At 39.9% G+C, this 13,287-nt stretch overlaps 1 protein-coding gene across 4 annotated transcripts in view; it reads right to left on the reverse strand.

Moving 5' to 3' along the window:
• Positions 1–13,287, reverse strand: part of LOC578156 (hyalin) — a 60,955-nt gene that overhangs the window by 25,437 nt on the left and 22,231 nt on the right. For 3 of the 4 annotated variants that reach the window (XM_030983297.1, XM_030983295.1, XM_030983294.1), the window contains exons 9-16: positions 7,800–8,039; positions 7,071–7,310; positions 5,971–6,207; positions 4,919–5,155; positions 3,413–3,637; positions 2,193–2,429; positions 1,387–1,632; positions 313–555 (exon numbers count right to left, since the gene is read on the reverse strand). In XM_030983297.1, coding sequence (XP_030839157.1) covers positions 313–555; positions 1,387–1,632; positions 2,193–2,429; positions 3,413–3,637; positions 4,919–5,155; positions 5,971–6,207; positions 7,071–7,310; positions 7,800–8,039 — 1,905 coding nt within the window. The remainder of the gene's footprint in view (positions 1–312; positions 556–1,386; positions 1,633–2,192; positions 2,430–3,412; positions 3,638–4,918; positions 5,156–5,970; positions 6,208–7,070; positions 7,311–7,799; positions 8,040–13,287) is intronic. The other variant, XM_030983296.1, reaches the window with a different exon arrangement.

A 13,287-nucleotide genomic window follows, 5' to 3' on the forward strand; every position in this document is an offset into this window, starting at 1 on the left:
ACACAAGTACAGCTTAATCTGCCAGTACATAGGCTGGAGCTAGCTCGAGGTACATCGTCGGCTGCCAGCGAGAAGGCAGCTTACAATATTTATCTTTCTAAGTCTAATAATAATTTAACAACACATGCAAATTTCTGTCAATCAATATATTTGAATTCCTTATGTCATAAGCATTCCAACAATAGCAAACATGCAAATTTTCATCACTTTCTTCCAAATTCACCTTTAAATATCAAGTGGTTCTTGAGATATCGCGATACCAAGGCCAAAAAAACATGAACACTTGGGTTTCGTTTTCACATGAACACTTACCAGACACAACTACAAAGAAGGTGCATGTTTCTGTATTTCCTGCATCATCGCTTGCATAGTAGGTTACTGTGTTGTTTCCAGTTGGAAAGTAGTCTCCAGGATTGTCAGTGGATGTCAGTGTCTGGTTACCAGAGTTATCTGTTGGTGTAGGTGGTGTCCAGGTTACTACAGCGGTAGCATTCCCAAAGTCTGTGGTGACATTCTGATCACTTGGGCATCCACTTATGACTGGCTTCTCATTATCTGTGAGAAAGATTAAATAAGACATAGAATATGTTGCATTTCTATCAAGACAAGTGAGCCTGTGTCTTCTACCATGCCTTCTATTCGAGGTACTGGTTAAAACTATGGGCCTCGGTGACTCCAAAAGTACCATTTGCTTCTTTGCTGCGCCCCTCAGCAAATAGTACTATTGTACTCTTTTCACACTGGTTTTGCTTAACTCCGTACTTTGCTTAGCCCCATACTATCCTTAACCCCGGACTATTTTTTTTTGGCTTTTCACACACGCTGTTTTTAGTCCCGTACATGCGCCTTTTCCGAAGTGTGAAAAACTATCATCGCCAAGGTGATCTCGGGGCTACTATCATCCCGAGCCGCAAAAAGAATCCAAATGTCATATACAAACTATATATTAGGTACAAACAATCTAGGTCTTCAATGTTTAACACAATTTGACTTTATAAAGTAATGTATAACAGTGCGAATGGGGACATTGGAAGGAATATGGACAATATTTTGAAGAGTTATTGATATGAATTGTCCAAAACACTTTTTGTCATAAAAATAAATATAATAAGGGTCTGCATCATTACTTGGAAATGGAAACCAAGTTATGTTGAAACAGTTTACCAATATCAGTTCCTATAAAACCTGGTGCCTTTTCCACTCCATCTTACAATACTTGGATCAAATGATCCACGAAAGTCAGAAAGTCAGAAGTATGTGTACAAGCAGGGACAAGAAAGTGAAAAGTATGCATGATCACTAGCCTGCAGTTATAACTTTGCATAGCGTAGTCTTCCATGATTTCAACTCTGCATTATTAAATTCCATAAAGCATAAAGAACTCACCATGCACTGCTATATCAAAGGTACACGTCATGACTGAATTGCCTGAGCCATCAGTGGCTGTGTAAGTCACCCGAGTGCTTCCAATAGGGAAGGGATCCCCAGAGCTGTAGTCAGAGGTCAGCGACACAGAACCAGAGTTATCCGAGGCCGTAGGTGGTGTCCAACTGACCACTGCAGTGGCTAATCCGTTATCGGTATTGACTGATTGGGAAGGTGGACAACTGCTGATCATGGGATCTTGCATATCTAACAGGGAGGAGAATAGAATGTACAGCATTTTGGGGGTGAATATGTTAATTTCTTCCAAACATTAAGGAAATGCACAGCCTCACAGTAATAATAAGCAGAGATGATTAACTATGTCACCTTCAACACTATTTTGTTTATCCCAACATTCTTTTACAACTCTAGTTTCCTTTCATTCACTTGACTTAGTTCTTTGAGAATTTCTTTCTCTAGAAGCAGGCTAAAACCTTGTTCACACGTGGAGAAAGTAACCTAAAAATGCTACATCAAAACTCTGCATGTGAACGAATGGCAAGAGGCAATATTGTCAGGGGTAAAGCATACCCCTGTCCAGATAGCAATACCCATAGTACATACATTTCTATTGCTTTTGACTAAAACGATGTCCACTCTTTGATCGCTGTGTTTCAAAATATAGAAATGTAGAGCATAGAATATAGAAAATATAGAAATATCTCTTCTGTTTTTTTTTCATGGTAATTTTCTCAGCAGTTTATTGCCCAACGTCTGAATGGGCCTCACATCTGAACCTAATTGCGGCCACAAAGGTCTCCATTTACCTGTGACAGTCACAAGAAAGAAACAACTTGCTTGGTTCCCAGACGAATCTGTCGCACTGGCCGTCACATTGACTTGACCAATGCTATAATCTCCAGGAGAATGTGAAGCGGTGACCGTCACATCGCCAGAGAGGTCTGTGGCTGAAGGTTCTACCCATGCTAGGGTCACGCTTGATTGTCCAGCAGCCAGAGTGCTGGAGACTTCATCTGGACAGATGATGGTGGGTGCAGTGGTATCTAATAAATGCAAATCAAATGTTTTAATCAAGTATTGCAACTTCTATACAGTATACAGCAGGATGGGTATTCAATTCAATACTTACTTAGAATAAGTTAGAAATTGACTAAGTAAATGGCTAAGCTAAGAAGTTTACTTATCTCGTATTCAAATCGCATTTTAGACTTTTACTTACCTGAGACAAAATCTAAATAAAATACTTACTGATAAGCATTGTGACATAAATAAATGCACGCTAATATAATTATGCTCAAGTTATAATAGTGCATAAGAAAACCATATGCCTGCCAATCAAGGCCTCCAAATATTTAGCTTAAGTCTGGTAGGGAGCTGTCTTAAATTTAGGGTAAAATTTTTAGCTAAAAGTTTGAATTGAATACCAAAATTGGCTAAGTATTGTAAATAAGTCAAATACTACGTAAAAAGCTTAAATTTGGGTACTTAAGTTTTGAATTGAATATGGCCCAGGTCTTTAGAAAAGTTGACATACAGACTCTTACTTTCTCACTTTTAGTACCGGTAAGCATTTGGGATTCCTCAATGATGTAAGAACAGTCATTTTTTTAAAAATACAATTCTAATTTGACTTTTGTCTTGGGAGGGTGGAAGAAACAAATGGATTTAAATTCTTGTAATTGTATTGTATTGTATTGTATTTATTCAGACAAGCATGTCTAGGGATGCAGAAAAGGGTTTGAAAAACCCGTACAAGTCTGCATCCCTGAGTTATAATTGTAGTTGTAAAGTTATAATTGATTGATATTTTTTTCATACCCCACTTCTTAAAAAAAGCAAGAATAAACTTGTGGGTAAGCACCGATGAGGACATACATGTATGGCTGTATTTATCTGAGGGACTTGATGAGAATTACATTACAAAAGGGCACAAGCACATCAACTTGGTTTTGAACCTATGAATACTAAACATTTATACTATACGGATATGCCTGTATATGGAAGATATAGCATGCGTCCAACCCACCAGTCAAAATGACCACAAAAGAGCACTCCGCCTTGTTGCCTGAAGGATCCATGGCTATCACAGTCACTGTGTTTGTCCCAAGGACGACATCGGATGTAGAGGGACTGCTGGTGAGATTAGCAATCATCTCTGAGTTATCAGTAGCTGTGGCATCCCATGTGACTGGGTCTGGTACCAGTTCACTTGTGATGTCTGCTGGGCACAAAACCATTGGATTCTCCAAATCTGGACAAAATACACACATTGTTCAATAGGGTTTCTTCACACAAGATGCAGCAAGCTCAAATATGCCTTACAGAATGAAAACATGCAGTTGTGCTTGAGTAAGAATAGCAATGTCTACATAGTCTTTGTGTATTTAAAAGCATATTCTCCCCCAAACCATGATATTGACAACTAGATGGAATTCGACTGCGCGTAGTCGAAAATGATGCCTCCGTCATAGAGCAATTTTACAAACCAAAACTGAAGAAATTTTTTGAATTCAAGTTCAATTGTAATCCATTGACAGGTTCTCAGAATATCGTGATTACAAGCAATTTCTCATATACATATATGACCCTTTGATCTTTGACCTCATGACCCTAAAATCTACTCAGTTCATTGGCTCTGAAAGATGTCCTGAGTTAAATAGTAATCCATCTGTCAGTTCTAATGAGAATGCGTTCACAAGCTATTTTTGCATACATAATGAGCCCATGATCTTTGACCTTTGACCTTGTGAACCAAGAATCTACTCAGTTCATTGGCTCTGCAAGTAACATACATGACCTAATTTTGGCAGGAATCCATCAATCGGTTCTTGAGATAACGCGATCACAAGCTGTTTATGCATACATAATGAGCCCTGTGACCTTTGACCTTTAACCTCATGACCCCAAAATCTAATCAGTTCATTGGCTCTGCATGATACATACATGACCAAAGTTTGGCAGGAATCCATCAATCGGTTCTTCAGATAACGCGATCACGAGCTGTTTTTGCATACCTAATGAGCCCTGTGACCTTTGACCTTTGACCTCGTGACCCCAAAATCTAATCAGTTCATGACCACAGTTTGGCAGGAATCCATCGATCGGTTCTTCAGATAACGCGATCACAAGAACGGGACGTACGTACGTACATACGTACGGACGGACGGACGGACAACCCGAAAACATAATGCCTCCGGCTACTTCGTAACGGAGGCATAAAAAAATTGCATTGTCATATGGGTGCTATTGCTCAAAGAACAACAATATAGACTGATTTTCTTGGACAACTTGGACAAACCCTTTATACAAATAAAAATACAATACAATACAAGTATGAGGAACTACTGTAATATCAAATGTAAAACTCTAAAAATCCGACAAGACAGACAAGACATAGCACTTGAAAATATAATAGCTAGATTCATGTATGAGGTATTTTGAAACGTACTCACAAGCAATTAAGCTATAATTATATGTAAAAGCCTACAGGCAATTATGCCAGCTTTAACATTGAAGCCATGTCGAGCCTCACCTTGAACATTCACCCAGAAAGTACACTGAGCCTCATTGCCAGACCCGTCCACTGCTGTGCCAGTAACTGTCTGGATCCCTATTGGCCAGAGGCCTAATGAGATGTCCGTCACGGCAGTCGCTTGACCAGTGTTGTCTGACGCAAATGGGCCAGCCCATGTGATGATTGCTGAAGATGCGCCCAAATCGGTTGCAACTGTGATGTTGTCTGGGCATGTGATTGATGGTGCTTCTTCGTCTACATTCAAATTAATCACATTGAATTTTACATGCCAATCAAAAAGATTATTCCCGTGCCACATTATTTGTTGAAAGGGGCAATAGCCTGTTGAATATATCTACCTACATACAAATGGTAGAACAGTAATTTCATCATAGCATATTAACCTGACGACTACTGGATTCTCCAATGTCCGTCTATACAGTAGACTTAATACATGCACATGGCCCACACCATGCTGCAGTTAACATACCTACTTGATGCTTGCTACCCATTGTTTGTGCCAATTAGTGGTACAGCAATGAACATGCTGACTGAAAACATAGCCTTGCTAGGATTTAAAAGCTGGATCTGCATTTGGTTAAAAAAAATATGAGATTTAAAGGCAATTTTAAATCTGAGATGCATGGCCCTACGTGATACCAGTGTCTGTATTATGTGGGGTAATATTGAAGCCCTCAAACAATCGCGCTTCAAAATGATCAAGAAGTGCCTCAAAAAAGTAAAAATCTTTGAGTGACCGGTTTTACCATACTTGTTTTCCCCAAGACTGTAGTGCTATGAAAACTGTTTGGCAAACACAAAATTTGGTTTCGATTTCCAATCATAAATATCTTGATAATCAGACAGGCGATCGGCTTGTAAAAATCGGAGTTCTTGACAGACCTTAAGTTTTATAATTATCATTGCAGCATGAGCTAAATTCAGGATTTTGTTTCAGAATCTGAGACAAAGTTATCGGATCCCTTTAACAATAGCTGACAATCAAAATATTCTTCCTATATATCAAACACAGAATTTTTTCAGAACAGACAAAAATGAAATGTACTTACCAACGATTTGGACTGTAAAGCTGCATGATGCTGTGTTTTCTGATGAATCTATTGCCATGGCGACCACAGTGAGAGTACCGAAGGAAAGCATGCCTGGTTCGGGTGATGATGTAATGGTGGGGGGATCCCCTGAATTATCTGCAGCAGTGACTTGCCACATGACAGTGGCAGATGAGCTACCCAGGTCAGTGGCTTGGATTATGCTGGCAGGGCACGTGATGACAGGCAGTTCAGAATCTTTTTAAAAAAGACAAAAGCATAGCCCAACAGTGATGAGCTTATATTCATAGATGTGCATGGACTTAGTTAAACCATCCAGTTAATAGTCAACTCACTTCTGGAGTGCCAAGTGTCAAACTCTTTATCCCTTTCAAATCACATTAGTTCTGTCACAAAATGAATCCAACCATTAAATGAACATGAAATATTCATATTGCAATGACATTATTTCAGTTTAATCATTTGCTTGTAAAATAACGGTAATTTCTGCAGAATAATGAGGTTGGCGTTTGGTACTCTGTAAATCGGTAGACACAGTCTGGGTTAAAACAAGGAGTCGATGTATGCTTTCAAGAATACCAACATATTACTGCTGTAAAACCATTCTTTATCAGGGAGTAGTTTGTGTAAAATGTGAGATGGGATCATGCACTTCATATATATAAATATTCATTTAGTACCAAAGTCTTTGGCCCGAATTCACAAAGGAGGTTTGTCGACAAACCTTAGTTTTCGTACGTCATATGACGCGTTTTACACGTTTTTTACAAACCTGGTTTGTAAAGAACAAAAGGAGGTTTGGCGAAACAAAAGGAGGTTTGAGCTCAAACCTTGCTTTGTGAATTTGGGCCATTAAGTCTACAAGTTTTTTTTTAAATAATAGTTTTTCCAACAAAAAAGGTAAAAACCAAATATATATTTCAGTATGCATGGGGCCTGTGGCAAAATGGTGAACTGCAGCAAAAAAAAAAAAAAAAAATCTATATTACTATTTAGATCACTCCTACATGAAAATTCATGAAAATTCATACCCTTGGGCTTGGGTGCAAAACTAAAATAAAACAGAACAAGGTGAAACATAACATAACCAGACAACTCACCGAACACAATAACATTGAACGAGCACTGTCCCATATTGCCACTTTGATCAAGAGCTGTGACTACGACAGTGGTGGTACTGATTGCAAAGCTTTCCCCAGAAGACGGTGATGATGAAAGACTAGATACTGAGCCAGAGTTATCTTGGCCCAAGACTGTCCAGGTGACGATGGATGAGGGACTACCCACATCTGTGCTTACTTCAATGGTGGCAGGACATTCCAATGTTGGTGCCTCATTATCTGCACATAAAAACAAAACACCTCCACTTAATGACTTATTATTTCTTATATCTCCTTTGCATAACTTTTTCATTATATTCTTGTTTGTTTGTTGTTGTTTTTCAAATAAAGAATAGCCTTGGAAAAAAAAATAGATTGCAAAATTGTTGGAAATATGTAACTGATTAAAGAGTAAAGATAAGTAACTAGAAAATTATTTGCCAGTATACATGTATATGCTCGGCAAGTACCAATAGAAAAAGGAAGGACATTTTCTTATGTACACAGACTATATTAAATAAACCAATAAATCTCACCAGTCATAGAATGTATCCTGTTTATTGAAATATAAGATAATTACATTATTTTCAGTCCCCCCCCCCCCCCCCTCAGGTTTCAAACATGGCTTTTCATTATCTTCATATCATTTTTCTGGAGCTAGAATGGCTTTAACTAGGACAGTAATGCCCATCTGGCTCCAAACTGACGATGTAAACTCAGTATAAGTACCTTGAACCACAATATCAAAGGTGCACTGGCCTTCCAGGCCTGCAGGATCAACCACCGTCACAGTGATCACATGACTACCAATCGCAAACTGCCCTTCACGGGGATCTGCGTTGATGCTTGATATGGTTCCCGAGTTGTCTGTGCCTCGAGGGCTGCTCCAGGATATGGTGGCATAGGCCTGTCCTAAATCTGTGTTCCTAGTGATGTCCACAGGGCAGATGGCAATGGGTGCCTCAATGTCTATTGAAGGATGACAACAAATGCAGTTTTTCCATAATACAAATAGTTATTAAATGAAAATATGATCAATATCATAAGTGTTATGTAATAAATGATCGCCCACTTAAATTTCTCTATCCCAAAATTAGAGTACAAACAGACATTCACATATGAAAATACACCTGTACAAAAGAAAGTCTTGACCCATAGAAGGCTAAGCCAGGGAAGATAGCTCAGACTAGAGTGAGATGCAAAATCAAATCATATCCAGCAGGTCGAATCTAGAGATTTTACAACAGCTCGTCACATTTCTTGATGGAAAAAGAGAAGTTCATGCAACCTAAAAGAAAAAAAAGAAAAAAAAATTGCAAAGTTTTTTTTAAGGAATTAATGTAACTACCACATTTCATGTCATCTCCATGATATACCCCAAGCTCAGGATCGGATTGTTCATTTCATGAAGCAGGGGAAGACAAGTGTGCTTCATGCTTTAAAAAAAAGATTCAGAGAGTGTACCGGTAGTCATTGAGATGTCACTTGGGAGTTTTAGATTATGGGCCCCAATGTTTCAGTTTACTCTCGTCTTCCTTCAATCGAGTCTCTTACATGTATGTATCTATCACCACGCTCTCTCTCTCTCTCTCTCTTCCTTTTTGTGTGCTTGATTTAGATCCAATTTAAAGATAAAATTGAGGACTGGTTGTGCAACTACATTGTGAATAAAACAGTCAACTCATATATGCAAAGAGGCTGATTGTGTAATTTATAAAGGTACATACATGTACATGTATATATGTGTATTTTGAAGTTTTGGAATGATCAGAATGGAAAGCAGTTGACTTAGGCCTAAAAAAAACTAGATGGAATTTTGACTGCGCGCAGTCGAAAATGATGCCTCCGCCATAGAGCAATTTAAACAAGTTTGGAGTTTAAATCTCCAGTGGTTCTTGAGATATCATGATAACAATCTCAATGTATGGAATTTCATAAGTTGACCTCTGTGACCCTTGACCTTTGACCTACGTGCTCCAAAATCTAATCAGATTGTCTTCATATGGTGATACACACGATCATTAAGTTTGAAGTTTAAATCTCCAGTGGTTCTTGAGATATTATGATAACAATCTCAATGTATGGAATTTCATAAGTTGACCTCTGTGACCCTTGACCTTTGACCTACGTGCTCCAAAATCTAATCAGATCGTCTTCCTATGGTGATACATACTATCCTTAAGTTTGAAGTTTTTACATCTCCAGTGGTTCTTGAGATATCATGATAACAATCTCAATGTATGGAATTTCATAAGTTGACCTCTATGACCCTTGACCTTTGACCTACGTGCTCCAAAATGTAATCAGATTGTTTTCCTATGGTGATACATACTATCCTTAAGTTTGAAGTTTTTACATCTCCAGTGGTTCTTGAGATATCATGATAACAATCTCAATGTATGGAATTTCATAAGTTGACCTCTATGACCCTTGACCTTTGACCTACGTGCTCCAAAATGTAATCAGATTGTTTTCCTATAGTGATACACACTATCACTAAGTTTGAAGTTTAAATCTCCAGTGGTTCTTGAGATATCATGATAACAATCCCAATGTATGGAATTTCATTAGTTGACCTCTATGACCCTTGACCTTTGACCTACGTACTCCAAAATGTAATCAGATTGTTTTCCTATAGTGATACACACTATCACTAAGTTTGAAGTTTAAATCTCAAATGGTTCTTGAGCTATCGCGCTAACAAACTCAATACAAGGAATTTCATAAGTTGACCTCTGTGACCTGTGACCTTTGACCTACATACTCCAAAATCTAATCAGATCGTCTTCCTATGGTGATAAATACTATTCCAGAGTCTTAAGTTTAAATCTTAAATGGTTCTTGAGATATTGTGATGACGGTCAAACGGGACGGACGTTACGGGACGTACGGACGTCGGACGGACAACCCGAAAACATGATGCCTCCGGCACCACCTTCGGTGGCGGAGGCATAAAAAGAGCATCTGGCTGGGCATGCCGTTCACCTACAATTTAAGGGGCAGGCCAGTTAGGCTCATCATTCACAGGTCACTATCTCCCAGCCAAAAATTAACTACAATAAGCCCCAACCTACATACATATAATAAAAAAGAGCATCTCCTAGCCAAAAATTAACTAAAATAAGCCCTAATCTACATGTTGTACATACATGTACAGGTACAAACATTTAAAAATTAAGAAATAAAACGGTTGTCTGGGCCTGGTTGGCTCTTCATTCACAAGCCACAATCTCCCAACTAGGAATTAACATCAATAAGCCCTAACCTACATACACTGTACATACAATAAAAAAGAGCATCTGACTAAACATGCCGTTCACCTACAGTTTAAGGGGAGGGACCCGGTAGGCTCATCACTCACAGGTCACCATCTCCCAGCCAAAATTAACTACAATAAGCCCTAGTCTACAGTACATACATACAATAAAAAAGAGCATTTGACTGGGCGTGCCGTGCCGTTCACCTACGGTTTAAGGGGCAGGACCCGGTAGGCTTATCATTCACAGGTCACCATCTCCCAGCCAAAATTAACTACAATAGGCCCTAACCTAAATACAATTTCATACATACTATAAAAAAGAGAGCATTTGACTGGGCGTGCCGTTCACCTACAATTTAAGGGGCAGGCCCGGTAGGCTCATCATTCACAGGTCACCATCTCCCAGCCAAAAATTAACTAAACTAAGCCCTAAACTACATACATACAATAAAAAAAGAGCATTTGACTGGGCGTGCCGTTCACCTACAGTTTAAGGGGCAGGCCCAGTAGGCTCATCATTCACAGGTCACCATCTCCCAGCCAAAAATTAACTAAAATAAGCCCTAAACTACATACATACAATAAAAAAAGAGCATCTAACTGGGTGTGCCGTTCACCTACAATTTAAGGGGCAGGCCCAGTAGGCTCATCATTCACAGGTCACCATCTCCCAGCCAAAATTAACTACAATAGGCCCTAACCTAAATACATTCATACATACTATAAAAAAAAGAGCATTTGACTGGGCGTGCCGTTCACCTACAATTTAAGGGGCAGGCCCGGTAGGCTCATCATTCACAGGTCACCATCTCCCAGCCAGAAATTAACTTCACTTAGCCCTTACCTACATACATACATACAATAAAAAAGAGCATTTGACTGGGCGTGCCGTTCCACTGCCGTTAGGCTACCAGGCACAGCCTGGTAGGCTCATCATTCACAGGTCACCATCTCCCAACCAAAACTCAACTACATCATCATCATCATCATCGTTTAGAGTCCATTTGTCCCACTTTGTGTGGTTGGACATTTCATTTCTTTAATGGCCGCCTGCCTAGCTTTCCTGTCTGTGGGATCCACACGACCGACACCCGATGTTTTGGCATCCTCTTCGATGGCTTCCCTCCAAGTGTTCCTGGGTCTCCCACGAGGTCTTCTTCCGGTGACCGGGAAGTTTAGAGCCCTCTGGAGCCAGTGTGTTGCCTTTCTTCTTGCCACATGTCCAAACCATCTAAGTCTATTCATCCTCATAACCTGTGCCACCCCCATCAATCCCATTGATTGAAGGAGGACTTTGTTCTTCTTTCTCTCATGAAGTGATACCCTGCGTATCCACCTCACCATCCTCATCTCAGCTTTCTCCATTCGCTGTTCACTGGATGATTTCATTGCCCATGTTTCGCTCCCATACGTCATGCATTTTCTAACACAGGCATCATACACCTTCCCTTTCACTCTTAACGGGGTCGCCCTTGAGGTGAGGAAAGGAAAGAGTTCACGAAACTTTTTCCAAGCACTTTGGATTCTTGCAGTCACAGTACAATAACTACGATAACTACAATAACTACAATAAGTCCTAACCTACATACATACAATAAAAAAAGAGCATCTGGCTGGGCATGCCGTTCACCTACGGTTTAAGGGGCACGGCCCGGTAGGCTCATCATTTACAGGTCACCATCTCCCAGCCAAAAATCAACTACAATAGGCCCTAACCTAAATACATTCATACATACAATAAAAAAGAGCATTTGACTGGGCGTGCCGTTCACCTACAATTTAAGGGGCAGGCCAGTTAGGCTCATCATTCACAGGTCACCATCTCCCAGCCAAAAATTAACTACAATAAGCCCCAACCTACATACATATAATAAAAAAGAGCATCTCCTAGCCAAAAATTAACTAAAATAAGCCCTAATCTACATACAGGTACAAACATTTAAAAATTAAGAAATAAAACGGTTGTCTGGGCCTGGTTGGCTCTTCATTCACAAGCCACAATCTCCCAACTAGGAATTAACATCAATAAGCCCTAACCTACATACACTGTACATACAATAAAAAAGAGCATCTGACTAAACATGCCGTTCACCTACAGTTTAAGGGGAGGGACCCGGTAGGCTCATCACTCACAGGTCACCATCTCCCAGCCAAAATTAACTACAATAAGCCCTAGTCTACAGTACATACATACAATAAAAAAGAGCATTTGACTGGGCGTGCCGTGCCGTTCACCTACGGTTTAAGGGGCAGGACCCGGTAGGCTTATCATTCACAGGTCACCATCTCCCAGCCAAAATTAACTACAATAGGCCCTAACCTAAATACAATTTCATACATACTATAAAAAAGAGAGCATTTGACTGGGCGTGCCGTTCACCTACAATTTAAGGGGCAGGCCCGGTAGGCTCATCATTCACAGGTCACCATCTCCCAGCCAAAAATTAACTAAACTAAGCCCTAAACTACATACATACAATAAAAAAAGAGCATTTGACTGGGCGTGCCGTTCACCTACAGTTTAAGGGGCAGGCCCAGTAGGCTCATCATTCACAGGTCACCATCTCCCAGCCAAAAATTAACTAAAATAAGCCCTAAACTACATACATACAATAAAAAAAGAGCATCTAACTGGGTGTGCCGTTCACCTACAATTTAAGGGGCAGGCCCAGTAGGCTCATCATTCACAGGTCACCATCTCCCAGCCAAAATTAACTACAATAGGCCCTAACCTAAATACATTCATACATACTATAAAAAAAAGAGCATTTGACTGGGCGTGCCGTTCACCTACAATTTAAGGGGCAGGCCCGGTAGGCTCATCATTCACAGGTCACCATCTCCCAGCCAGAAATTAACTTCACTTAGCCCTTACCTACATACATACATACAATAAAAAAGAGCATTTGACTGGGCGTGCCGTTCCACTGCCGTTAGGCTACCAGGCACAGCCTGGTA

The sequence above is a fragment of the Strongylocentrotus purpuratus genome, unplaced genomic scaffold (assembly GCF_000002235.5).
Source record: "Strongylocentrotus purpuratus isolate Spur 01 unplaced genomic scaffold, Spur_5.0 spur5_scaffold_13, whole genome shotgun sequence".
Classification (NCBI taxonomy): Eukaryota; Metazoa; Echinodermata; class Echinoidea; order Camarodonta; family Strongylocentrotidae; genus Strongylocentrotus; species Strongylocentrotus purpuratus.